Raw genomic sequence first — 23,480 nt, 5'->3', positions numbered from 1 at the left:
GTTCAGAGATCTGCATCGCAGTGTGATTTTAAGTACTCCATACACCACTTGACACTTTTATTGCTTATGTACAAGAATACCAGAACTGTTCTTGCTATTCAAAAATGTAACAAATCGATTAAGACAGACTTGCAGCTGCTCAGTTGACATTTGCAGGTCTGAGACAGCTTTAACAGTAGCAGTACACAGAACAGAGGCTGCCCTGCCTGTTCCATGGGATCTGAAATCCTTTCGTGGCTACCCTTCAGTTGCCCTGCTGGAGTTCTAGGAGGAGGATCTTGGTTGTGCGAGAGACACTCCTGGAGTGCCTGTGTGTTTAGAATCAGCCTGAAAGAAGCCTAGCTGGCCCCATGAGACAACTGCTTGGGAATGGCATTTGGGGGCAGAGGAAGCCACTCCATGGAGCCAGGTTTCTTTGTTGGGCAGGGAAGGGTCCCCCTGCTTTCCTATCTGTTGCCTGCCTGTGGAATAGCTTTCAAACCTTAATAGTTAACACCCAGGATGAAAGCAAATGTTTGTTTGTAAATTCAAACTTGTAAAAAAAGATGAGGATTCGTGGTTTAGACACAGTGATTTGTTTAGCCAAACTTGATCCTGCCTCTACAGGTAATGCTTTGGGACAAAGCAGGCCTAAAACCTGTTAGCAAAGCACAGCTTGTACTGCTTTGTCTGAATTCACAGGCTGTTAAAGCCCAGTGGGGGGCCTCAAGAAGTCTGTGGCAACAGGGAAAGCCGTGTCAGTGTCCAGGAAACGAACGCGTTTCAGGTAATTTATCTTTTTTTAATAAAAGGAAATGGTCCTATTGAAACTGGGAGATAGGAACTGCTTTAAGAAGAGAAGAATCCTAGTTCCCTTTAGGGGGAGACATAACTCTTTCCCAAACTCAATGCGAGTTGCTACAGATAACTAGACAAATGAGCTGGTTGGACAGGGAGAGAAGGCAGCTTATGCATTTGAGTCCAGGCTGAACTTCCAAACCACTGTGGCTTTTACCTTTCAGAGCTTCCTTACAGAAGTTGTCAACCCCGATTATAAACGCAGCCTTTCAATCTGCCTTCTGAGTTTTGTCGTTTGAACACACTTTTTTTTTTAAATGGAAGTTTTGAGAGCTTCCACCCTATACATGAAAGGAAATCCACCTGCCTACTTAAAAAAAAAACAAAACACCCACGATTTTCACATTAAAAAAACTCTGTCGAACAGTAATAGATACACCAACATAACTCCCCAAATAAATTCCTATTGCTTTATAAATAACTGATCAGCAAGGCGACACTTCTGCCTCTCTCCTTTTCGCTGTGGACTTGCTGTGCCTCTTCACAGGTAACTGGGCAGCCGTACATTGCTTAAGAAAACAGAACCAGTTCTAATGGTGATCAGGCAACCGTGTAGGATTCACAGGTATCCGCTCACTTGGGCAGGGGAAGAGACTTTTGAGAGTCAAGGCAATGTCAGACAGAGACAAGGCAACTTGCGGATTGATCCAGTCGGCATCTGTTGAAAACACAGACGTACGCAATGGCTTCGGAATGTCCATACCCCAGGGGAGATTCCTGAGCTTGCCCCCCCTGCTTTGGCTTGAGGCAGAATTGGTGCGTGAGGAGTCTTAGCGCCCCACCAAAAACAGGCAGGGTGTGCTACTATCAGGCAGACGGGGTCCAAGTCTCTCCGGCTAGCAGGAAGGGAAGTCTGGTAGAAGCTGAATCCCAGATGTCTGCTTTCTTGTGTCCGGGGGGGCCAACCGTGGCTTAGAAGTTGACAACATGTGCCTGGTAAACACCATCGTCTTGGTCCAGCTAGAATTAGGGGAGAGTGAGGTCAAGGCCATGCAGCAGAGACAGGACCACCTCTGGTGATGCTCACTGATTTTAATGCTGTTCAAATTAACCTCTCCTGCTGAGAAGTGCTAACTTCCTCTGTCTTCTTACCCCATCCTCATTAAATATATGTAAATATGCTAACCAACCTTAAAGATTCTAACTTGCTTTCTGTTCATGTTCTTCCAGGCTGCAGTTTAGATAGTGAGGGCTCATACTTGGACCCTAAAATGCCCTAAACAAAGTCCCTACAAATGGGTATATGACATTTCTTTTGAAGAATTTATGTAATTTTTTTTATTTCCAGTGTAATTTTTTTAGGCAATTTGCAGCAATTCAGGCCTGATATTGCATTTCTCCTGGAGGCAGTTCTCAGACACAATGAAGTGTGTTTGAACTTTTGATTTGAAGCGGAGTACTTCCACTTTAACGTTTTTTTTACACCAGGTACCCAACAACAAATCCCCAGCTGACCTTTCCCAGGGGGGACAGTATAGAACCCTGTGGCACCCCAATGGCCAGGGCGCTGAATGAGAGCCTCTCAGTACCACCATCTGGGATCTGTCAGCCAAAAAAACCCACTGAAAATGGTGCATAACTGGGCCAAGCTTCCCAGAAGGACACCATGGTCAATGGTGGTGAGATTTGCTGAAAGGTCCAAAAGGACCAGCAAGGATTCATCCACCAAGGTGGCCAAGCCTGTCTCTGTTCTGAAGCCCAACTGAAAAGGATTCAGATAATCCACTTCAGCCAGATCCCTCTGGAGCTGAGATGCCACCACTTTGCCTAGAAATAGGAGGCTAAAGTGGGATCCAGAGAGGGCTTTTTAAGAGGGGGTAAATCATCGCCTACTTTATTGCCATTGGCAGCACTCCTTCTGGAACATGGCTAAAATAATTGATGAACTTAAACATGTAGTTAAAATTAAGATGACTTAAAAATTGAACTTAGAGTTAATATGCATTTAAGAGTTTTTTTGTTTGACCTTAATTGGCTTAGTGGTAGAGTTTGTTAAAAAAAATTCTTTTGAATGTTCCTATAGTTTTTGAGGTCCATTTTTTTTAACTGAAAGTACCGTATTTTTCGCTCTATAAGATGCACCTGACCATAAGACGCACCTAGTTTCTAGAGGAGGAAAACAGGAAAAAAAATATTCTGAACAAAATAGTGTAATAAAATATGTCTCTCCGCTGCTCTGTTTCCATGCTCCTTAGCATATTTTACTACCTCTAGTTTAAAAGGAATTTTATATGCTAGCCTTTTCTGCTTTATCATGCTTGCACTGGTAGAATGAGGTACTGTAGTATTTTTCTGCAAGTGCATTGTCACTAAGCATTACATTTGCATTACCATTGAGCGCCTGCATTTGCATTACAATTTGCATTTGCATTACCATTGCATTTGCATTACCATTGAGCAGGCAGGCAGGACCCTGGTCAGGGGCAGAAGCACCTGCCAAGGAGGCTCTGCTGCCCTGAGAACACCTGCAGCTTTGCAGTATTTGCTCCATAGGACGCACACACTTCTCCCCCCACTTTTTTGGGGGGAAAAAGTGCGTCTTATGGAGCAAAAAATACGGTACTAAAAATAAACCTGCATATGAAGTATGAGCCCTGCATAAGCCCCTTCACCTAGAGAACTGTGTGCATATGTGCTTTGCCTACTCTAACCTACATAACTACCCCAACCCTCTATCACTGTACAGGAAGACCATACCTCATTGTCTTGCTTGAAAGGCTGGGAGGGCTTCTGTGCCACTGGGGGCTTTTTCAGGGTGCCTGGTTTGCGAGCCACGGCTGGCTTCCCTCCATCCGCGTTCTCGGCGTAGATGCCAGCCAAGGCGTAATGCTGCCGTCGCAGCTCACCCAGACGAAGCCTCTCATTCTCCAGTGTTTTTTCCAGCTCCAGCACTTTCACCTGTAAAGAAATCTCTGCTGAGCCACTAGGAAGCACATGGGCAAGGCTAAAAGGGGAGCTGTTGCAGTCTGAGATGGTCACAGCCCCACAACTGGACATCCATCTCATCTCCCTCACGGCCCTATTTACCTACAATGACCCCCTAGGCACATCCAGACTCTTTGCTGGTCTTTTCCAAACTAGTGGTGTTTTTTTTGGGGGGTGCTACCTCTTCTATCTGACTGCTGCTGTTTTTAACCCGTTGTGTTAAAACAACAAGTTTTAATAACTGTTTCCCCATCTCGTGCTCTCATGGCTTGGCCCATCACACAAGGGACAAGTTACAAATGTAAGAGAAGAGAAAAATATTATACCCTAAGCCTCAGGCTATTTTCCATAGGAAAGTTCCCCCCCCCCTCCCCAGAGGCTCACAATACCTGCGACTCCATTTCTTCCATCTTGAGTTTGATCAAGGACATCCCAGAAAAGTCCATTGTGTCTGGGGGGGGAAGAGAAACATGGGGAGGGGGAGTAGAGAGAATAACTGCAGGCATTTCTACAAGTAGAGCAAGATTCATTTTCTTTTTTAAAAAATATTGGCATGCACCACTGGTCAAGCCACAGCCCTTCCCTGAGCACGGCATAACTGCTCCAACAGGAGTGGGGAGTCATGGTTTGTGACGGGAAGAATGGATCCTCCGAATGCAATGAGTTTCTGACTGTGGGTCGGGACCCACTAGGTGGATCATGAGCCAATTGCAGAGCTGAAAATACAGGCTACAGAGTTGCTGGGCTCCTGGTGGGTCACCATGCTTTAACCCTGAATAGGTGGGAAGAGGGGATGCTGGAAAGGGATGTGTGGTTGGGAAAGGCTCCACCTCTGTGAGCTGCTTTGACTTCCACCTGGAATGTCTAACCCACTTTTGCCCGGCACACAGGTGTACACATTAGGGCCTGTTGCATATATGCAACACTGGGCAGAAGTGGCTTCAATTCTGAGCTATGCAAAATAACAGTACAAATGCGCTGTATAATGGGACCTTTAACTGGTCACAGATGAGGTGTGAAGCCTAACTGATGATGTCACTTCTGGCCATGACATCACTCCCAAGTGAATGACATCACTTCTGGTGGGCTGTCATTCTAAAAAGGAGGTTCCAGTGCTAGCTGATGATGTCACTTCTGGCCATGACACTACTTCCAGGGTAACGACATCACTTCTGGTGGGCTGCCATTCTAAAAAGGGGGTTCCGGTGCTAAAACGTTTGAGACCCACTGCTCTGACGGGTTTCAGAGCCCCCTGAATTCAATATGTGTTGCCCCCCCAGGTGTATCTAGGACTGCAGCTTGCATGACTCTCTCAGTCTTGTTATGAACCGTGACCCAGCTCCAAAATACATGCAATATCTTATAGCAAAACAACCAATTTTTAAAACCAAAGGGGATGCTGTCCTGAGCGGATTGCTTTCTCCCCTGCTCTGTAGGGACCTCACCTTTGTCTTCCACTTGCTCCTGCCCTGACTTTGTGGAAGCCACAACGTTGGCTGCCATCTCGTTGACAGTGCGGGAGCACTCCTGGAGCTTGCTCAGGTTCTGGCTGGTCTTCTCGGCTTTCACCTGGCAGTGGCAAGACACATAGCATTGCTCATGGTGGAGAAAGGTTAGCAGGGTGGAGGAAGGGGCAGGGGTTGGAGAGTTGATATTCAGTTCAGGACCATGCTAGAGTCTGCACATGGACCCATTTTTGCCCAGCCCACAGGTGTACACATTTGGTCCCTGTTGTGTACGTGCAATGTTGGGCAGAAATTTAAGAGTACTGCAGGCCAGGTATACCCCTGGCTCTGTTGCGCAGCAGACACATCCTGGAGGCCAAAACGCTAGAAACCGAAGCGGATTTTCAGAAACTAGACCTGGCCGTTCACGTTTGGGGTGTGACTGCGGATATGTCAACCGTATACAGCAATCTCAATTCAAAGCACGAGGATGCTCACGGCTCCCCCAACACACTCACCTTGGAGGCGGCCACGAGCTGAGCCGTGCTGGCCGCGATCTCGTGCGAACACACAATCAGCTCCTCGTATTTGCCAGTGTGGAGGACGACCCTGTCTGCAGACTCCCTGCAGCAGGAGTTGAGAAAAATGTCGATCAGGGGCATCCTTTTCCCAGGCTGGTAAACTGAGGCCTGTGCTCCTTCCTAGTGCAAAGGGCACTTGTGATACTTACACAAGCTGCGTGGCTCCCCATCCCACAGCCTTGGAAGCAGAGATCAGCCCCTCAGTCCAACGGGAGTTTTTGGCATAAAATTCCTGTGGCGTTGCTGCCCCCTAAGGTTGAATGTGAGATATGACACAGTTATGTCTCAGATGCTGGGGGTGTATTCTTCCCTAGCATGTCTGCACTGCTGAAACAGAGACGCCTGCGTTGGCTCGGTCATGTCGTGAGAGTGGATGATGGCCGGATCCCAAAGGATCTCCTCTATGGAGAACTCGTGCAAGGAAAGCGCCCTACAGGTAGACCACAGCTGCGATACAAGGACATCTGCAAGAGGGATCTGAAGGCCTTAGGAGTGGACCTCAACAGGTGGGAAACCCTGGCCTCTGAGTGGCCCGCTTGGAGGCAGTCTGTGCAGCATGGCCTTTCCCAGTTTGAAGAGACACTTGGCCAACAGTCTGAGGCAAAGAGGCAAAGAAGGAAGGCCCATAGCCAGGGAGACAGGCCAGGGACAGACTGCACTTGCTCCCAGTGTGGAAGGGATTGTCACTCCCGAATCGGCCTTTTCAGCCGCACTAGACACTGTTCCAGAACCACCTTTCAGAGCGCGATACCATAGTCTTTTGAGACTGAAGGTTGCCAATACAATTCTTCACGGAATTGGAACTAGGCCCTCTGAGCTAGGAAGACCCTGCCCCTTATTTCAAGACAAGGGGGGAGTGATGGTAGTGTATGTGGCTGCACAAAGAATACAGCAAATCAATCTAACCCAATAATGTCCATGGATCTCCTTAAAATCAGACAGTAGCAGAGGGCTGGTGGGTTTGGAACAACTAGGCAAACCAACTCCCTCCAGCATGAACTTGAGACCAGTATTAGGCAGGTAAAATGGCAGAATAAAAAAAAAAGTTTATTAGTAGGAGTTAGAAGTACACAGAAGGAGAACAAGACATGGTCAAGAGGAAGTCACTGTGCTACTGAATCCAACCAGAGGTCCATCTTGTCCCATCATTAAACTGTCCTGATTTTAAAAGGCCTTAAAAGGAGACAGGTTTGAAGGTTCATAATTTAAGTACATACGTAGCAGAAGAAGGAAAACAGCCAAAGGTTTGACCTCCTAAAGGCAGATGTAGCCAAGATCTCCCAAGTTCCTTAGCAGCAAAAGTATATGATGTCCTCTTAAAAAAAAAAAAAAAGGCAGCCTTACCCTTCCACTCTCTACAATCTCCTTCTGCAAATGTGTAGATGTCTTCACAAGAAGCCTGATTGCCTAAAACAGACAAATGGGATGGAACCATTCTGTTCATACCTTTTGTATTTTAAGACTTGCTGTATAATACAGCCCCCATCCCTCCTTCGAAGTGTCTGGCAACCCCTTGGTAACCTTATGCAAAAGCTTGCTCTGCTTATCCAGGGTTCTGATTAACCAGACAAATCCTGAATACCTCCCCGCCCCCCACAACCATCTGGCAGTAGCTGGATTTCCATGTGCTTATCATGGGCTTTAATTAATTACAAAAGAACCCACCTTCATCAAGTCCGTGCAGGAGTTCAGTATTCTGCAGAAAAACAAAGGGAGGGAAAAGGAATGCTTAAAGCTGAGTTGATGGGGGCCTCGTGTTATGTAAGTTATGTAAGACCTTCAACCAACCAAACCACTGTCACAGTCAGGCTTCTTCCAAAGAACCAAACACTTTCTCACAGTATGCTCAATAAAATTTGGAGTACATGTGGAGGATTGGATACCCTCCCTCCATTTGCTGGTTGTAATTGTTCTATTCTGCCATCAGGTGTCAGTACTATCTTCCCGAGAATATACACAGAGGTATCAAAACAGCCCTGCAACTACTGCAGGATGTGGTGATGGCGACTGACCTGGACACCTTTAAAAGGGGATTGGACAAGTTTCTGGAGGAAAAATCCATTACGGGGTACAAGCCATGATGTGTATGTGCAACCTCCTGATTTTAGAAATGGGCTATGTCAGAATGCCAGATGCAGGGGAAGGCACAAGGATGCAGGTCTCTTGTTATCTGGTGTGCTCCCTGGGGCATTTGGTGGGCCGCTGTGAGATACAGGAAGCTGGACTAGATGGGCCTGTGGCCTGATCCAGTGGGGCTGTTCTTATGTTCTTAACTACAATTCCCAGAATGCCTTGCAGGTCTTCTTGTTATCTGGTGTGCTCTCAGGGGCATTTGGTGGGCCGCTGTGAGATACAGGAAGCTGGACTAGATGGGCCTATGGCCTAATCCAGTGGGACTGTTCTTACATTCTTATGTTCATTTGGCCTCAAAGAAGATACATAGGGGGTAAAAAAAAAACAGCCACTCCTATGGTGGGATTAACCTCTTGAGTTCTACAGGACTTGCCTGAGGACACCAAGCAAGCAGGGATTAGACATGCAATTTTAAATGTTTCCAATAAAGAGCAGTCTGTATGAGATGGAATCTGTATGCAAAGCAAGTGTGCTAAAGGGCCCTTCCCACGTTCCTATATGAAATGTATATAAGGTGAAGGCACCCACAAGGATCTGAAGTGTCTTTCCCTCACCCGCTCCCAAGAGCTCACCTTTCATTAACTTCCAGTTTCACACCGGAGCTTTCCATTCTGGCCTGGTTCATCATTTCCTGCAGAAGAAAACAAAACAAAAGGTAAATATTGTAAAGCAGTAATTGATATCTGCCTTCAGATTTTGTACAGCAGGTCTACTGGCTTATTGATGACCCCCTGCTAAGCTCAGTTCACCACTAGGTCCACTACCCCAATTTCAGTCCCTAGCAAGGCATGAAGGTAGAAGCCCCCCCCCCCCAAAAAAAACTGCCATTTAGTGGGATACTGCCTCTGAATATTTAGCTATCGTGACTAATAATCACTGATAAACCCCCCGTCTATGCATCCCCCTTTTAAAGCTACACAAGCCAAATGCCACCAGATTTCGTGGCAGCAAATTCCACCCATTAATGACACATCATGCAAGGAACTGCTTTCATTTGTCTCCATTTACATGGACTTTTGGGGACTAAGGAGGCAATGGGGGGGCGAGAACCAACCAAGTTCCCCATCTCACCTCTATCCGCCTGACTGCGTCTTCAATTGCAGCAGAGGTGGAAGCCATCTCTTTGTCAACCATGTCGCCCAGTTCCTCCTGCCGGATATCTAAACTTTGGGGCCTCAGGGCCTGGCAAAAGCAAAAGGAGAACAGCCTTTAACATGCACTTCAAAAGGAGAAGTCTTTAAATGTTTCCTTTTGGGGAGATCAGCCCCCAAAGGAAACCAAAACACAGATCGCATGTGGATTTTACACCCCCGAGCTGGTCCACTGAGGAGAGGATCAATGTCATAATTTTGTCACCTGCTCACTGCCAGGAGAGGCAAGAGACATACAACTCAAGACCTGTGAAGATGCTCTATACCAACTTGGACTATTAATTCGTCAAGCTTAGCTGCAAACTGACTGGCTGTGTGACCTCAGGACCAAGGCCCTTCCTAAGATCCTTGCCCTGGACTTGGGACTGGATTCCAAGTGACTTTTAGTTGATTCCTCCAGAAAGTATGCAATGTCCTTCCTCTTCCAGAGGTCTCTGGGTTCCTGAGCAGAAGGGAATTTACTTGTGTCTGCTGGCTAGATTTGTATTTACAAAGCTGCTCCAAATCAAGTTAGACCATCAGTCTGCCTTGCCTAGCACGATGGACTCCAACTGGCCATGACTCTTGAAGACTTTAGACCAAGGTCTTCCTCTCCCATCACCTGCTACATGAGATCCTTCAAAGTGGAGATGCCGGGGATCAAACGTGAGACTTTCAGAGTGCAAACAAGGTTCTCTACAGCCTGTCCCCCACTATGGTTCCCAAACCGTGGGTCGGGATCCACTGGTGGGTCGTGAGCTGACTTTTCCTAGGTTGCCAAAGGGTGATGGAAAGATCAGGTAACTAATTCCTTCAAGCCCCGAGGCTATTCCAAAATCAGATACTGTAGCTGCCAATTACGCTGCACAGAGCTCAGCTCCTGCAGTTTGCAAGGTAGCTGCTAACTGCCCCTGCAAGGAGATGAGTTCCTGTAGTTTGCAAGCAAGTGTAAATAAGAGAAAGTCTGAAGGTCTGATTATTATTACTTATAAATAAATAAAATATTACTTCTTTCGAGATCTCCTTGTAAAAAGTCTGGTAAACCTGGGTCCCGACGGAGTGTTGTTTTAAAAACTGGATCCTGGTGCTCAAAAGTTTGGCAACTCCTGCCCTACAGCATTCCCCACAGACTAGCTGCTATCAACCCATTGCTTGGCTCCGACTCTACCTGTCCCAGCTGAAGAAGCCCTTGCAGTGTCTTCCTCACGTCTGCCGGATCTGCTTGGTGAAGAAGCTGCTTGTCTTTCAGCTTGTTCAAATAGTCCAGGCTTTGCTGCCCGCAGTCCCTGCACGTTTCAATCAGTTCTGGCAGGAGAGGAAAGAAAAGGCCGAAGACTGCAGGAGAGAAGCAGAATCTAGGAAGGGCGGCTGGAGGCCCAGGAACAAACACTTGCAGAGTCGGCACCCCCTGCCCTGGATGTTGAGTGTCATTCGATCGTCATAGTGGCACAGAGACCCGAACCTGACAGTTATGTGTTGACCAGCTCTAGTCAGGCTTAAAAGTTCTACTGGAAAGCAACAAGAGGAGGACCCTCTTCTGCTCCCTCCCCACCCCCGTGAAGCTGTGCATTCCACTTTGTCAAGCAATGCTTTGCTTATAAAGCTACTCACTGTCGGCGTGGTCCGTGGGTGCCAAATGGGACGTGGCACTGCCATTGACTATGGCATCCGCGGTCAGGTGGGCAAACTGGGCTAGAGCAGTCACCAATCCAGTGGCATCTAGAAAACAAAAGAGATGACTGGGCATCAGCAGGCAGAGGTGGGATCATCTACTACTACACGCCACAAGGAGGCATAAAATTCAGGGAGGGGAGCTCTAGCTCGGTAGTTGAGCACATACATTAAATAAATGCATAGCCACCCCTTTCCCAGTTTGAAGAGACACTTGGCCAACAGTCTGAGGCTAAGAGGCAAAGAAGGAAGGCCCACAGCCAGGGAGACAAACCAGGGACAGACTGCACTTGCTCCCAGTGCGGAAGGGATTGTCACTCCCGAATCGGCCTTTTCAGCCACACTAGACGCTGTTCCAGAACCACCATTCAGAGCGCGATACCAGAGTCTTTTGAGACTGAAGGTTGCCAACGACTGTAGTAGGCCAGCTTCCTCTAGCACATCCTTTCCCAAAGTGTGGGTCACGCACTGATGAGTTGCGAGGCCATGCAAGGTGGGTCACCATTGCTCCCGTTGTCTCCCTTGCACCTGTTTCTGGACTGTGAGCTTCTTGGGGCAGGGGCCTTGCCTTCTCGTCTGTCGTAAACCGCTGTGCACTACTGACAGCGTTATATAAATGTGCAAAAGCAGAAGGTCTGATCCTCGTGTTTCGCTTTGCACATAGAAAAAATCGCAGGCTGGAGCCTGCCCACTTCCAAAACTGTTTGCTCGGGCCCCGCTTCAACTTTATTAGTGAATCGTGCAAGGATTAAACAGGAGTTTTGGCGAGCTGTCAAAAGTGCAACCTCCCTGGGGAGCCTTGGAAGAGGACATCTTCCGAGGCGGCAGAACCTTGGGAAAGAGGACACTGCTTCCCGCTTGCCCAAGGCAGCACCTGTACTCTAGCCAGGAGAACTGTAGGGACGCACCCAGCGGCCTTTACCTGCCATGTTTGTCACATAACGCCCGTGTCCGCTCTCCACAGCCGTCACCGACTCCAGAGCTGCCTGTGCGCGGCTGATGAGGTAATCTGCAGAGACAGAGAGAGGGGGAAACGGCTATCAAGGGAAGGAAGGCCCACGTTTCTCACCCATTTCTCTCGAAGGGTAGACTTGGTGGCCGAGAACACCCAGGCAGGAGTTCCCGGTGCTGCCATAAGGGACAGAAACTTGCTCTGTTCGAAGTAGGTAATAAAAGCCAGGCGGATGCAATCCAGGTTGTGAACCCCTCTCGACCTACCGGGTGAACTAGTGCACCGGATGTGCAAGGGGTCGTCCAACTTGGCAACGGCGTCCTGGATGATGTTCTCTGCCTCCTTCACGGTCCCCTGCAGGATGCTGAACTGGTCATCCAGGAGCTTCTGTTGCAGGCCCTGCTCCTGGCTTTTCTGTGGGGCGGACCCAAAGGGCTCGGGATTAACACATCTTCCTGGGATCACTTCCTATCACAGCTGCTAGTTGCGATGGCTACAGGCTACAAGGGGAGGCCAGCCTCTGAGAATTGGTTGCAGGAGAAGGGGAGGCCTTTGCCTCCCGCTTGTGGCTTCTCAGAGCCGGGATGAGCTAGGCCTCCTTTGGTCTGATTCTATTCAGGATCTCCCCCCCCCCTTTCTTTGCAATCTGGTCCAGGTAAGAGGTAGTTATGGAACTGTCAACAGCCCCCCTCCCACCTTTGCTCCAGCTGCTTACACTGTTCCCCCACCCCACTCGCCCAGCCCCCCGCTGCCCCTGCAGCCTTTGCAGGACACAGACTGCTGGCTTCACGTGCTCCGTAACCCCAGGAGTACCTTCTCCATGAGTTTCGCTTGGAGCTCCTGGACTTCCTTCGCCCTCCTCTCGGCTTCCTGGCTCAACAGCAGCTCCTTCTCCTGGATCAGGCCTCTGGTGGAGATGAGCTCGCACTCCTTCTCGCTGACCGATTTTCGCAGCGAGTCTTTCTCAACCTGGAGGGTTTCCAGCTGGGAGTTGAGGCTGGAGCCAACCTGTTCATTGACGTAGCAGGAAGGAAAAACGGGTCTTTCTGACTGCTGAGCTGCCCCACCGCTGAGGCTTTTTGCTCCCCCAGCACCCCCTTTGCAGAGTCGTTTAATCCAGGTGGAAACCAGGGAGGGTTTGGAACCTAGGAGTGAGCTTCCTTCTCCCCCCAAAGCATCTGCCCCTAGGACACTTGGAAGAGGTGGGGGTTTGTAGCAATTCAGCTCGGTGTTTGGGGAGTGGAGGACAAGGAACTATTTATGACAGCTGAAACAGCAAGACGACTTGAGGATCACAGCATTAAGAAGTGCCCAAAGCGTGAGGAAAAATCCATTACGGATTACAAGCCATGATGTGTATGCGCAACCTCCTGATTTTAGAAATGGGCTATGTCAGAATGCCAGATGCAAGGGAGGGCACCAGGATGAGGTCTCTTGTTATCTGGGGTGCTCCCTGGGGCATTTGGTGGGCCGCTGTGAGATCCAGGAAGCTGGACTAGATGGGCCTATGGCCTGATCCAGTGGGGCTGTTCTTATGTTATTAACTACAAATCCCAGGAGGCCTTGCAGGTCTCTTGTTATCTGGTGTGCTCCCTGGGGCATTTGGTGGGCCACTGTGAGATACAGGAAGCTGGACTAGATGGGCCTATGGCCTGATCCAGTGGGGCTGCTCTTATGTTCTTAACTGGTGCTTCCCTATACTTTTCATCCAGGGAAGCTTTAATTGCTGATTTCCTTTTAATTTTTGTACCTTTTCTTCCTTTCATAGCAAAATAGCTGGGGCTGTTCTTATGTAGGATGGCTAGGGAGGTGTAACAGGTGCCCAGTTCTGGGTGTGTGTCAGAAGCAAGTCTAATGGTGACAGATCTGAACCCCACAGGGCCGAACCATACCAGAAAGCCCCACCAAAATGAAGAGGTGCAAGAGCATGGCTGTGGTGCCATCAACTGGATGGTGCCACAGCATGGCCTCCCCACCACCACACACCTTGGAAGTGGGCACACGTACCTGCTTGGATTGACTCAGCGATTCTTGGAGCTGTGCCAGCTCTCCTTCCTTCGCCCCCAGCTCCCTCTTCACCTGCTCCATCTGCAGCGTCTGATCTTCCAGCTGCACAGGGACATCAAGAATCAGAACAGACACGTTAAAATCAGCATTTCTCAAACTGGGGGTCGGGACCCGATTTCTTGTGGTCCTACAGAGTCTCCAATGAAAACAGGGCGATGGAAAGATCAGATAATTAGTTGCCTCAAGCCCTATTGAGACTATTAAAAAATCAGATAGCTGCTGAGTGCCCTGCAATTTGCAAGCTTGTATAAATATAGGGAGATCAATGCCTGAATGCCTTTTTCTCTGCTGTGTTTTTCCCCACATCCATCAGCAACAAGTAGTGGGGGCAGGTCACAGAAGGCTGGGGTCACAAAACTCAGCCCCTCAAGCCTTGAGGGTATTCATTAGGGCTACCTCATGACAAAAATATTAATCAATAAAATATTACTTGCAAATAAATAAATAAAATACGATTTCTTTCCAGATCCCCTTTTTCAAAAGCCTCGTAAAGTTAGGCGGGTCACGATAGCTTGTCATTTTAAAGAGCAGCTCCCGCTGCCAAGACATTTGAGAACCGTGTGTTAAATTACATGCACAACAGGGCCCCTCCCCCATCTTTTCCCAGCTCCTACATATTTTAGAGCAGGGGTGTCCAACGTTTTTGGCAGGAGGGCCACATCGTCTCTCTGACACTGTGTCAGGGGCCGGGGGGGGGGGGGAAATAATTAATTTACATTTAGAATTTGAATAAGTTTACATAAGTTTACATAAATAAATATATTAAAGATGAACTTATATGAATGAATGAGGGTCTTGCAATAGCTCAAGGCCTATAAAAGGCCTTGCACAAAGCAAGGCTGGCCTTTCCTTTGCTGCCGCTACTGCATCACAGATGTGAAACAGCAAGCAGTGGAGGGAGCCCTCATCCCACAGCTGATGCAAGAGGTGAGACAGTTGCCCTCACGCTGAGAGCAGTTGCATCAGGCCAGTGTGGGCTTCAACAAATCTCGGGAGGGCCAGAGTCTCATTGGAGACTGGGGGCTCCCTGAGGGCCGCATTGAAAGGCCTCGAGGGCTGCAAGTGGGCACCCCTGTTTTAGAGGAAGTAGCTACTGCTTTAAATACACACTTGGGCCCTTCATAACCAGGGTTAATGCTCCTTTGTCTTTCTAAACGCTCCAGCAGAAAAACAACAGATAAATCTCGTTAGCGACTTAAAACAGATTTGGCCATCCGCACGAGGCTTCGCTGGGAGCGGACCAGAAAGAGTGGTGGGCCCAGCCAAGATGTACGCGGTCCAGGCTGCTGCAGGGCCTACCTTCATCTCCAACTCCCGTTTCACCTGCTCCATCTGGAAGGCCAGCTGCTCTTTGATCCGAGCCACCTCCTCTTGGCTTTGCTGGGTGACGGTCAGTTGCTTGGCAGTGTCCGCGTTCTGAGGACAAAGAATATTTTTTTAAAGTTTATTGGGTGAGCCTTGAAGGTCTTTGGGAATGCATGGAAACCAGATTTCCTTCCCTACTTCCTGTGCTGTGCGGGGGGAAGGGGGGAGGAGACATGGTCACAAGATCTGCCTGGCGCCAAGGAACTCTGGTCCAGGTGTAAACTCAGCCCGCTAAGGACTTAATGCAGTTTAGCTCAACACTAAACCAAGTCCAAGTTGAATGGAAGCCAGTGGAGGCACCAGCCTCATTACCTTTCTCAGAAGTTCCGCGTGAGTATTGATCAACTCGCTGTGCTTCTCTTTCAGTTTGGTGTAGCGGATTTCGGTGGCGCTGGCCTTCTCTGAGAAAAAGGAAGAACATCAATGTGGCTTTTGTCATAAGGTTATTGAATTGGCTCTGTTAGGTCAGGCTAAGGGTCACAGTGTGCAACAATCCTCTCTTGTGGTTCCCTCCCACCCGTCTGGTTCTCCGACGCCACTTCCAAACCTGGAGGTTGCATATCACTGCTTTGACCAGGACCTTTCCCCAGCAAACCGCTCTCCTCCGTCTAAGCTAGCGGCCTTCACCACAGCCTGTGGCAGCCAATGTCTCAAACAAATGTTGCAATATCAAGCCAATGCTCTGAAGCGACAATGGGCAAGGTGTGGTCTAAAGGAGACCATGTCAATGTCCACGCGAAAGGTACACTAACTTGAAGATACAAATAGGAGAAGCCGCATTCTGAGAGGTCATCTCAAGAGGTGAAGAACCATGAAAGGAAAGGTCAGATCTGTGCACCAGAGGGCAATTCCACAGAAGGGTCAAAGTTCAGAGGTACAGGACACGTTTCCATGTATAAACTCTCAGGTTAACTCAGTTTTCCCTAGCACAGTGAACTAGATCTAGGACAGGACTGTCAAACGTAAGGTCCACAGGTTGAATGAGGCCCCCCCGAAGCAATTTATCCGCTTCCCCTGTTATAATTAGGCTCCCCCAGCTTGATAGTTGAACAAGATTTGCACATTTTCTCTTCCGTCCTTTGCAGCCAATGAGTTTCTTCGTGGTTATTTCTGGTCATCATCTGCTTAATGATGTCACTTCCTGCTTAACGGTGTCATTCTCTGGCCCTCAGAAGGCCCCATGAATGCTAACTTTGCCCCTCTGTATGAAACAGGTTTGACATCCCTGATCTGGTTCGGCTGGTTGGCAACCTTCAGTCTCGAAAGACTATGGTATAAGCCTACAGCAGCCGGGATTCCCAGGCAGTCTCCCATCCAAGTACTAACCGGGCCTGACCCTGCTTAGCTTCCGAGATCAGACAAGATCGGGAGATAGTGTTCAGTATAGGAAGATGGTTGGCAACCTTCAGTCTCGAAAGACTGGTATAAGCCTACAGCAGCCGGGATTCCCAGGCGGTCTCCCATCCAAGTACTAACCAGGCCTGACCCTGCTTAGCTTCCGAGATCAGACAAGATCAGGAGATAGTGTTCAGTGTAGGGAGATGGTTGGCAACCTTCAGTCTCGAAAGACTATGGTAGAAGCCTACAGCAGCCGGGATTCCCAGGCAGTCTCCCATCCAAGTACTAACCAGGCCTGACCCTGCTTAGCTTCCGAGATCAGACGAGATCGGGCATGTGCAGGGTAATAGTCGCTAGGATTTTGCAGAGGAGGACTGAGCACCCACAAGCCCCACAGCCACCTAGATCCCCATCCAACAGCTCCACCTACTCTCTGCTTCCAGACAAAGCAAGCGGCTCCGGTCTCCCTCTGCCTTCCCCTTCTGCAGCCTCTCCAGCTCGTCCCGGAGCTGCTCGTTGTCGACCAGGGCCTTCTGCTTCTGCTTCCGCTGCTCTTCCACTTCTGCCTCCAAGCTGTTGATCTGAGCCTTCAGCTGGGTGATGTACCTTTGAGCCTGGCAGGGAGGGCAACATGCTCAAAATGTCACAGATGGTTTCCCCTCCCAAGGAATGCTGGGAATCCTGCTGCATTCCATGTGTTGCCAGCCCTGAATGAGACCATTTTGCAGTTTTTATCTAGTATAACCTATTCTGCAATGCACACTAATTTACAAGGTGCTGTGACATTGCTAATCGAGAACAAGTCCATCACTGAAGAGTTTCCCCGTTCCACCGTCCCCTCCGGCATCAGAAATTTCAGCCGCCATCTCCACCACCCTGTCAATTGTTCTCGTGGCAGTAGCTGTGAGTACCAGAGGCACGCTTTGAGAAAAAATGAACATCCAGCACTGGTGGGAGGTTGTGTCCTATGGCGCACTCCTACAGAATTCTGGCAGGGGCCCACAGCCCTGACCTTACCTCCAGCTTGATCTTCTCCAGCTCGGCTCGAAGCAAATCAATTTCTTTCTTCAGGTTTTCAATCTCAAGGTCCCTGGAGATCATTAAAAATGCAGGAGGTGGTTCAATGGTTACTTCCTGAGCTGGTTTGGAGCGGTTAAGGACGTCAGGCATGAGCTCCCAATTAAATTCCACCTCTGCTATGAAGCCTCAACCTACCCACTCACTAACATGGGATTACACAAGTGACTCGCCTTACAAGACTGGAATACAAATGACTGGAAGGAATACAAATATATATAACTAGGTGGGCCCTCCTTACATTGCAGGCTTGGTGTCCGTGAATTTGAGCAGACGCAGACGCCAAGCCCTTGCCTCAAAGGGCCTCCTAGACACAACCAGAAACCGTTTCCAGTTCATGTCGGCGACTTCCAGTCCTGTCCAGGAGGCGTTCTGAGGTGCAGGGAGGTCGCAGCCTCTCCAGAAGGTCTCTGTAGCGGCTTCTAGTCACGTCTGGGAAGACTTATGAGGAGGCTGGAAGGCAAGTTCTTGCGGCTCCGTGATACTGCCCCCCTGCAGAATTCAGCACCTGTGGATTTTGGTATCTACAGGAGGTGGTGGAACTTATCCTCTGTAGAAACCAAGGGCTCCCCCCTCTCTCTCTCACACACACGCACTCCCTTTTGATGATAAAAACCTCACCTGTTGTCTCTTATACCATTGGGAGGTCCAAAGGTCTGCTCAAATATATCAGACACAACCTACAAAAGGAAAAAAATAAAGGAATATCAGAAGACCAAGAAAGGATTTAGGTCTCAGATGCAGGGCTATGTAAACTCTGTACCTTCAAAGGATCCGTGAGGAAGATTGCCAAGAAAATCCCAGCAGGATCAGACCAAAAGATGCCCACCTGTTGTAGCATCTCATTTTATCCAGTGGCCCCTGGGAAGCCCACCCCTTCTCTCCCGCCATCGTTCCTTTCCTACGGGTATTCAGAGGGAGGTTGCGGTTGAACTCAGAGGTTGTACGCAGCCATCGTAACCAGTAGCCATTGACAGGAAGTGAGCCAGGAAAATGTGTCTATCTGCAATGTCTGGGGAGCCCAGTGGTCTTCTTCCCAGCCTTGACCAACACCAATCAAAAGACTCCTTTAAAAGCTTCTCACCGGCTGTTCCACCGAAGGAGCCGTACTGATCTCGATCAAGTTCTCAGGTTCTTCATCCTCCGGGGCTTCCTCTGGGATCACCACGACCGGCTTGACGTGCTCTGCCAGAGCAGAGGCTCGCAGGAAGTTAGGGGGGTTCTGTCAGTTAGAGGAATGGAAAGGAACAAGAAGCATTTACAGTTTGTCCAGGAAAAATTAAACCAGATGGAGCATTAAACTGAACCAAAAATGCAGCTTCACTTACACTTATTTCTGAATTAAGCTCTTGGCTTAAAGATGAGCCTGCTCATTTGTGAGATCAGTGCACTCTGTGCATGCTCTGGGACACTATTACTGCCTTGACACATGTTCCAGGGTTAATTCCTGGTATTGACGACAGGTCTTAGCTATCAGCCCTGAGGAATTCCAACTTGACATTTAAACCCCTCAGCAACTGTTACCCTGCACATGCCCGATCTCATCTGATCTCGGAAGCTAAGCAGGGTCAGGCCTGGTTAGTACTTGGATGGGAGACCGCCTGGGAATACTGGGTGCTGTAGGCTTACACCATAGTCTTTCGAGACTGAAGGTTGCCAACCATCTCCCTATACTGAACACTATCTCCTGATCTTGTCTGATCTCAGAAGCTAAGCAGGGTCAGGCCTGGTTCGTACTTGGATGGGGGACCGCCTGGGAATACCGGGTGCTGTAGGCTTCTACCATAGTCTTTCGAGACTGAAGGTTGCCAGCCATCTCCCTATACTGAACACTATCTCCCGATCTTGTCTGATCTCGGAAGCTAAGCAGGGTCAGGCCTGGTTAGTACTTGGATGGGAGACCGCCTGGGAATACCGGGTGCTGTAGGCTTCTACCATAGTCTTTCCAGACTGAAGGTTGCCAACCATTTAAACCCTGTGCACACGGTAGGCCTGGGGTCAGAGTTCTACAACGCCGAAGGAGGAAAACAAAGAGTTCGTACCTCGGGCAGCCGCGGAATCTGGATGAGCCGCTTGAAATACAGCATGTCTGAGGCTCTTTTGAAAAAGTTTTTGAGGCTATGGGAAAAAGAAGACCTTTTAAATAGGGGGGCCCACGGCACAGTGGGGTGCATCTTAAGAACATTGAGGAGAGCTGGATCAGACCAAAGGCCCTTCTGACCTGACAACCTGTCCACCAACCACATGGCTCTGGGAAGCCCACAAAAGCAGTACAAAAACAACTATAAGTCTGCATCCTGTTGCCCTCCCTTGCAGCTGGCATTCCGAGACAACCTACTTTTAAAATCAGGAGGTTGTACAAGCACATCACGGATTGTAACCTGTGAGGACTTTTGCTCCAGAAATTTGTCCAACCCCCTTTTAAAGGCATCCAGGCCAGACACACACACACACACTCCTACCCCCACTTTGCGCTTCCAACTGTTACCTTCGAAACTGCTCATGGAAACGGTCCCGATGTCCTTGCAGCGTATCAGCTGGTAGGCCTGAGACAAACCAGGAGACAAAAGGAAAGTCAGTGCCTCTGATGGGCCAGGCTAGCTCTGTGCTGATAGACTCAAACATCACCTCCCCAGTGTTCAGGCTTTCCTTAGCCCAGAGCCTGAACGAACCAGCCTTTGACATCCTGCTCAAAAGACTCCAAACAAAAACGGAAACCTATTCAAACTCTCAGTCTGAAGGTGGAATCAAAACCCTTCTGAGCGCCACTCGCCCTCTCGAGAAGGCTTTTCTGGTCTCACCGCAGAGGAAAGGGCAGATCAAAGGGCCCCCACGCACAAGCTCCTCCAGTGGTCAACGCCACTTGAACCATGCAAAAGTCCTCCACCCTCGCCACGAGTCACTTACACGAGTGGAGCTTGAACATCAGCTTGACGGTGTAGTGGTAGAGGTGGCTGCAGTCTTGGATGACCTGGATGAGGGGGGCCAGACGACACTGGACTGCTGACATCTGGGAGACAGCCATGGAGGTGTTGAGCTGTCGGAAAACTGAGCAGAGGACGTGGAGGAAGGGATCAAAAAAAGCATTCACATTTTTACTTATTATATATCTATCTCTCTCTTCCTCCTAGGAGGTCAGGGCCCTACATGTGTCTTCCCCTGCCTGTTCAATGCTCATAACATCCCTGCAAGGTAGGCTAGACCGAGAAATGGCAACTCTTCCAAGGTCATCTGCTCTGTTAGCCAAAGGAGGATGTGTGTGTGTGGGGGGGGGAGTTTCTGTATTAAAGGCCTCCTGTTCCTTCAAGATGACTACACCCCTCCTCCGCCGCTGCCCTTTATGCTTCAAACTGCCTCATAAGAACATAAAAACATAAGAACAGCCCCACTGGATCAGGCCACAGGCCCATCTAGTCCAGCTTCCTGTATCTCACAGCGGCCCACCAAATGCCCCAGGGAGCACACCAGATAACAAGAGACCTGCAAGGCCTCCTGGGAATTGTAGTTAAGAACATAAGAACAGCCCCACTGGATCAGGCCATAGGCCCATCTAGTCCAGCTTCCTGTATCTCACAGCGGCCCACCAAATGCCCCAGGGAGCATACCAGATAACAAGAGACCTGCATCCTGGTGCCCTCCCTTGCATCTGGCATTCTGACATAACCCATTTCTAAAATCAGGAGGTTGCGCATACACATCATGGCTTGTACCCCGTAATGGATTTTTCCTCCAGAAACTTGTCCAACCCCCTTTTAAAGGCATCCAGGCTAGACGCCATCACCACATCCTGTGGCAAGGAGTTCCACAGACCTCCTGGAATCCATGCAAACCACTCCCTTGTCCGGCCACCCCTGCGGTATTATTTACTACTATTAAACTTTATTTCCCACCTTTCCGCAACAGAACTAGACTCGGGGCGACTAACAATGCAAAATATGAATCTAAAAATGTTATACCGCAAACAAAGTGACGAATACACAAAACGGTTGTTGGACACAGTCAGAATCGGGCGTGTGCAAAAGTGCACCAGAGCAGGGTGGGTTTTGCTAAAAGGCGGCCAGGGATGGGAACTGGGGTAGCTCCTTAGGGGGGAAGACAGCTGTCTATTGCAAGCGCTGGGAACAATCCAGACAGCAGATGGCGCTCTCCCTCGTGCTCTGCGATTAATATCCCAGAGGCAGGAGGAAGCAGCATTGGCTTGGATTCAGCCCAAACCAGTTGATTCCTCGGTTCTCACGCTTTTGAAACCCAGGTGAGGACAGGCACAGGATTCCTGGTACATAAAGCGTCCGCAGACCACAGGTAGCCCCGTGACTGAGTTGTCAGCTGAGCCTCAGGCCACCTTTGTTTGCTCAATCAGCTTCCGTGAAGGGCGAATTTGATCATTAACCCAAAGTGTAAACAGCCTTGTGCACAAGCAGAAGGAATGCCAGGTTCACAGGTGACCCTGGCAAGGTCCGAATTGACAACTAACACAGTGCAGTTGGGCTGTTTCAAGTGCAACGAGGACCTTCCTTTGGCTTTGGCTCAACTCAAAACATTTCTGCCGTGAGCGGCGATGGCGACAAAGTCCTGGCTCAGATGAGCATCGATGACTTGGAGAGCTGACAGCCATCGACATCCAGGGAGGGGAAATCAATTGCTGTTCTTCCTCCTGTACCTGTGGGGGTTCCATGCTCTGATCAGTGGCTATCAAGATGCCACTTTGGCCTGGAAGACCTGAAGAACGAAGGCCTGGCCTTCGCTGAAGAACAAAGCGTATCTTTGTAGCCACGGAGCGTCTCAGAAAAACACCTAATAAGGTCTCAGGAATGAGGCTCAACAACACAGCCGCTTTGCCAGCCCCCAGCTAGGAGCAGCAGAACCAATTGTGCATAATTTATACAGGCTGCTAAATTTGGCACATCTTTGGGTGCAATCTGAGTTCATCTGGCACAGAAATTTCCTCTGCAATTTCCAAACTCCTCCAATTCTCTCTTTAACCCACTGGCTCTCAACCTGTGGTCTGCAAGACCCTGGGAAGTGGTCTGCAAAGTCTCAGAAAAACAAATATTTCCTTCAGTCACTTCCACTGCCTCACCGAGCAAGCGCTACTCCGTGAACCACCGGGGGGGGGGGAGAACAGATCGCCTACAGCTGCAGCCGGCAACCAAATAGGTTCTGTTCTATTGGCAACCTTCAGTCTCGAAAGACTATGGTATCGCGCTCTGGATGGTGGTTCTGGCACAGCGTCTAGTGTGGCTGAAAAGGCCGATTCGGGAGTGACAATCCCTTCCACACTGGGAGCAAGTGCAGTCTGTCCCTGGTCTGTCTCCCTGGCTATGGGCCTTCCTTCTTTGCCTCTTTGCCTCAGTCTGTTGGCCAAGTGTCTCTTCAAACTGGGAAAGGCCATGCTGCACAGACTGCCTCCAAGCGGGCCGCTCAGAGGCCAGGGTTTCCCACCTGTTGAGGTCCACTCCTAAGGCCTTCAGATCCCTCTTGCACAACACATTTATTAATAATAAAAGATTTATTATAATAAATAATAAATCTATTAACTAGCTAATTGTTACAAATTTAATTGTATTTTGTGTGTGGGGTGTGTTGGCACATGGTCCACAATGAATCCTATTTTTGCCTTGGTGGTCCTAAAGGTTGGAAAGCACTTTGACCACTTAAATCCGGGAACAGTCCCTATGTTTCTGGGACAGCAAGGAAAGGGTAGAGAGCAACACAGCCCAACCGACATGCCAAAACGGGACAAAAAATAAACAGGATCTTGAACTTGAAATAAACAGGATCAAAGAACTTGAAAAGGGAATGCAATGGAGAATATGTGGGAGAGGAGAGCTTACCCGATTCTGTCAGTCTGAGTTCACAATCCATATAATCAAACATCTCGACTGTGAGCTGAAAGCTAAGAAAAATAAAGACACACAATATCACTTAGGATGGTCCTTCACAAATGCACCCGTGACAT

At 49.1% G+C, this 23,480-nt stretch overlaps 1 protein-coding gene and 3 pseudogenes across 1 annotated transcript in view; 2 read left to right on the top strand and 2 right to left on the bottom strand.

The window, feature by feature from the left end:
- Positions 1 to 40: 40 nt before the first annotated feature.
- Positions 41 to 23,480, bottom strand: part of HIP1R (huntingtin interacting protein 1 related) — a 52,358-nt gene continuing 28,918 nt past the window's right edge. The window contains exons 7-32 of the mRNA XM_066609661.1: positions 23,356 to 23,417; positions 20,429 to 20,569; positions 20,010 to 20,067; positions 19,564 to 19,639; positions 18,606 to 18,743; positions 18,143 to 18,201; positions 17,462 to 17,534; positions 16,875 to 17,058; positions 15,419 to 15,507; positions 15,041 to 15,157; positions 13,682 to 13,783; positions 12,488 to 12,682; positions 11,941 to 12,088; positions 11,645 to 11,731; positions 10,663 to 10,770; positions 10,220 to 10,356; positions 8,993 to 9,103; positions 8,494 to 8,552; positions 7,454 to 7,484; positions 7,133 to 7,195; positions 5,938 to 6,038; positions 5,726 to 5,831; positions 5,208 to 5,331; positions 4,152 to 4,213; positions 3,535 to 3,735; positions 41 to 1,797 (exon numbers count right to left, since the gene is read on the bottom strand). Coding sequence (XP_066465758.1) covers positions 1,750 to 1,797; positions 3,535 to 3,735; positions 4,152 to 4,213; positions 5,208 to 5,331; positions 5,726 to 5,831; positions 5,938 to 6,038; positions 7,133 to 7,195; positions 7,454 to 7,484; positions 8,494 to 8,552; positions 8,993 to 9,103; positions 10,220 to 10,356; positions 10,663 to 10,770; positions 11,645 to 11,731; positions 11,941 to 12,088; positions 12,488 to 12,682; positions 13,682 to 13,783; positions 15,041 to 15,157; positions 15,419 to 15,507; positions 16,875 to 17,058; positions 17,462 to 17,534; positions 18,143 to 18,201; positions 18,606 to 18,743; positions 19,564 to 19,639; positions 20,010 to 20,067; positions 20,429 to 20,569; positions 23,356 to 23,417 — 2,680 coding nt within the window. The 3' untranslated portion in view covers positions 41 to 1,749. The remainder of the gene's footprint in view (positions 1,798 to 3,534; positions 3,736 to 4,151; positions 4,214 to 5,207; positions 5,332 to 5,725; positions 5,832 to 5,937; positions 6,039 to 7,132; positions 7,196 to 7,453; positions 7,485 to 8,493; positions 8,553 to 8,992; positions 9,104 to 10,219; positions 10,357 to 10,662; positions 10,771 to 11,644; positions 11,732 to 11,940; positions 12,089 to 12,487; positions 12,683 to 13,681; positions 13,784 to 15,040; positions 15,158 to 15,418; positions 15,508 to 16,874; positions 17,059 to 17,461; positions 17,535 to 18,142; positions 18,202 to 18,605; positions 18,744 to 19,563; positions 19,640 to 20,009; positions 20,068 to 20,428; positions 20,570 to 23,355; positions 23,418 to 23,480) is intronic.
- Positions 16,687 to 16,802, bottom strand: LOC136634596 (5S ribosomal RNA; annotated as a pseudogene).
- Positions 19,029 to 19,146, top strand: LOC136634871 (5S ribosomal RNA; annotated as a pseudogene).
- On the top strand, positions 19,329 to 19,451 carry LOC136634968 (5S ribosomal RNA; annotated as a pseudogene).

Source organism: Tiliqua scincoides, chromosome 14, assembly GCF_035046505.1.
Source record: "Tiliqua scincoides isolate rTilSci1 chromosome 14, rTilSci1.hap2, whole genome shotgun sequence".
In the NCBI taxonomy this organism is placed as follows: Eukaryota; Metazoa; Chordata; class Lepidosauria; order Squamata; family Scincidae; genus Tiliqua; species Tiliqua scincoides.
Note: the sequence above shows the minus strand (reverse complement) of the source record. Positions and strands in the feature narration are given on the sequence as shown.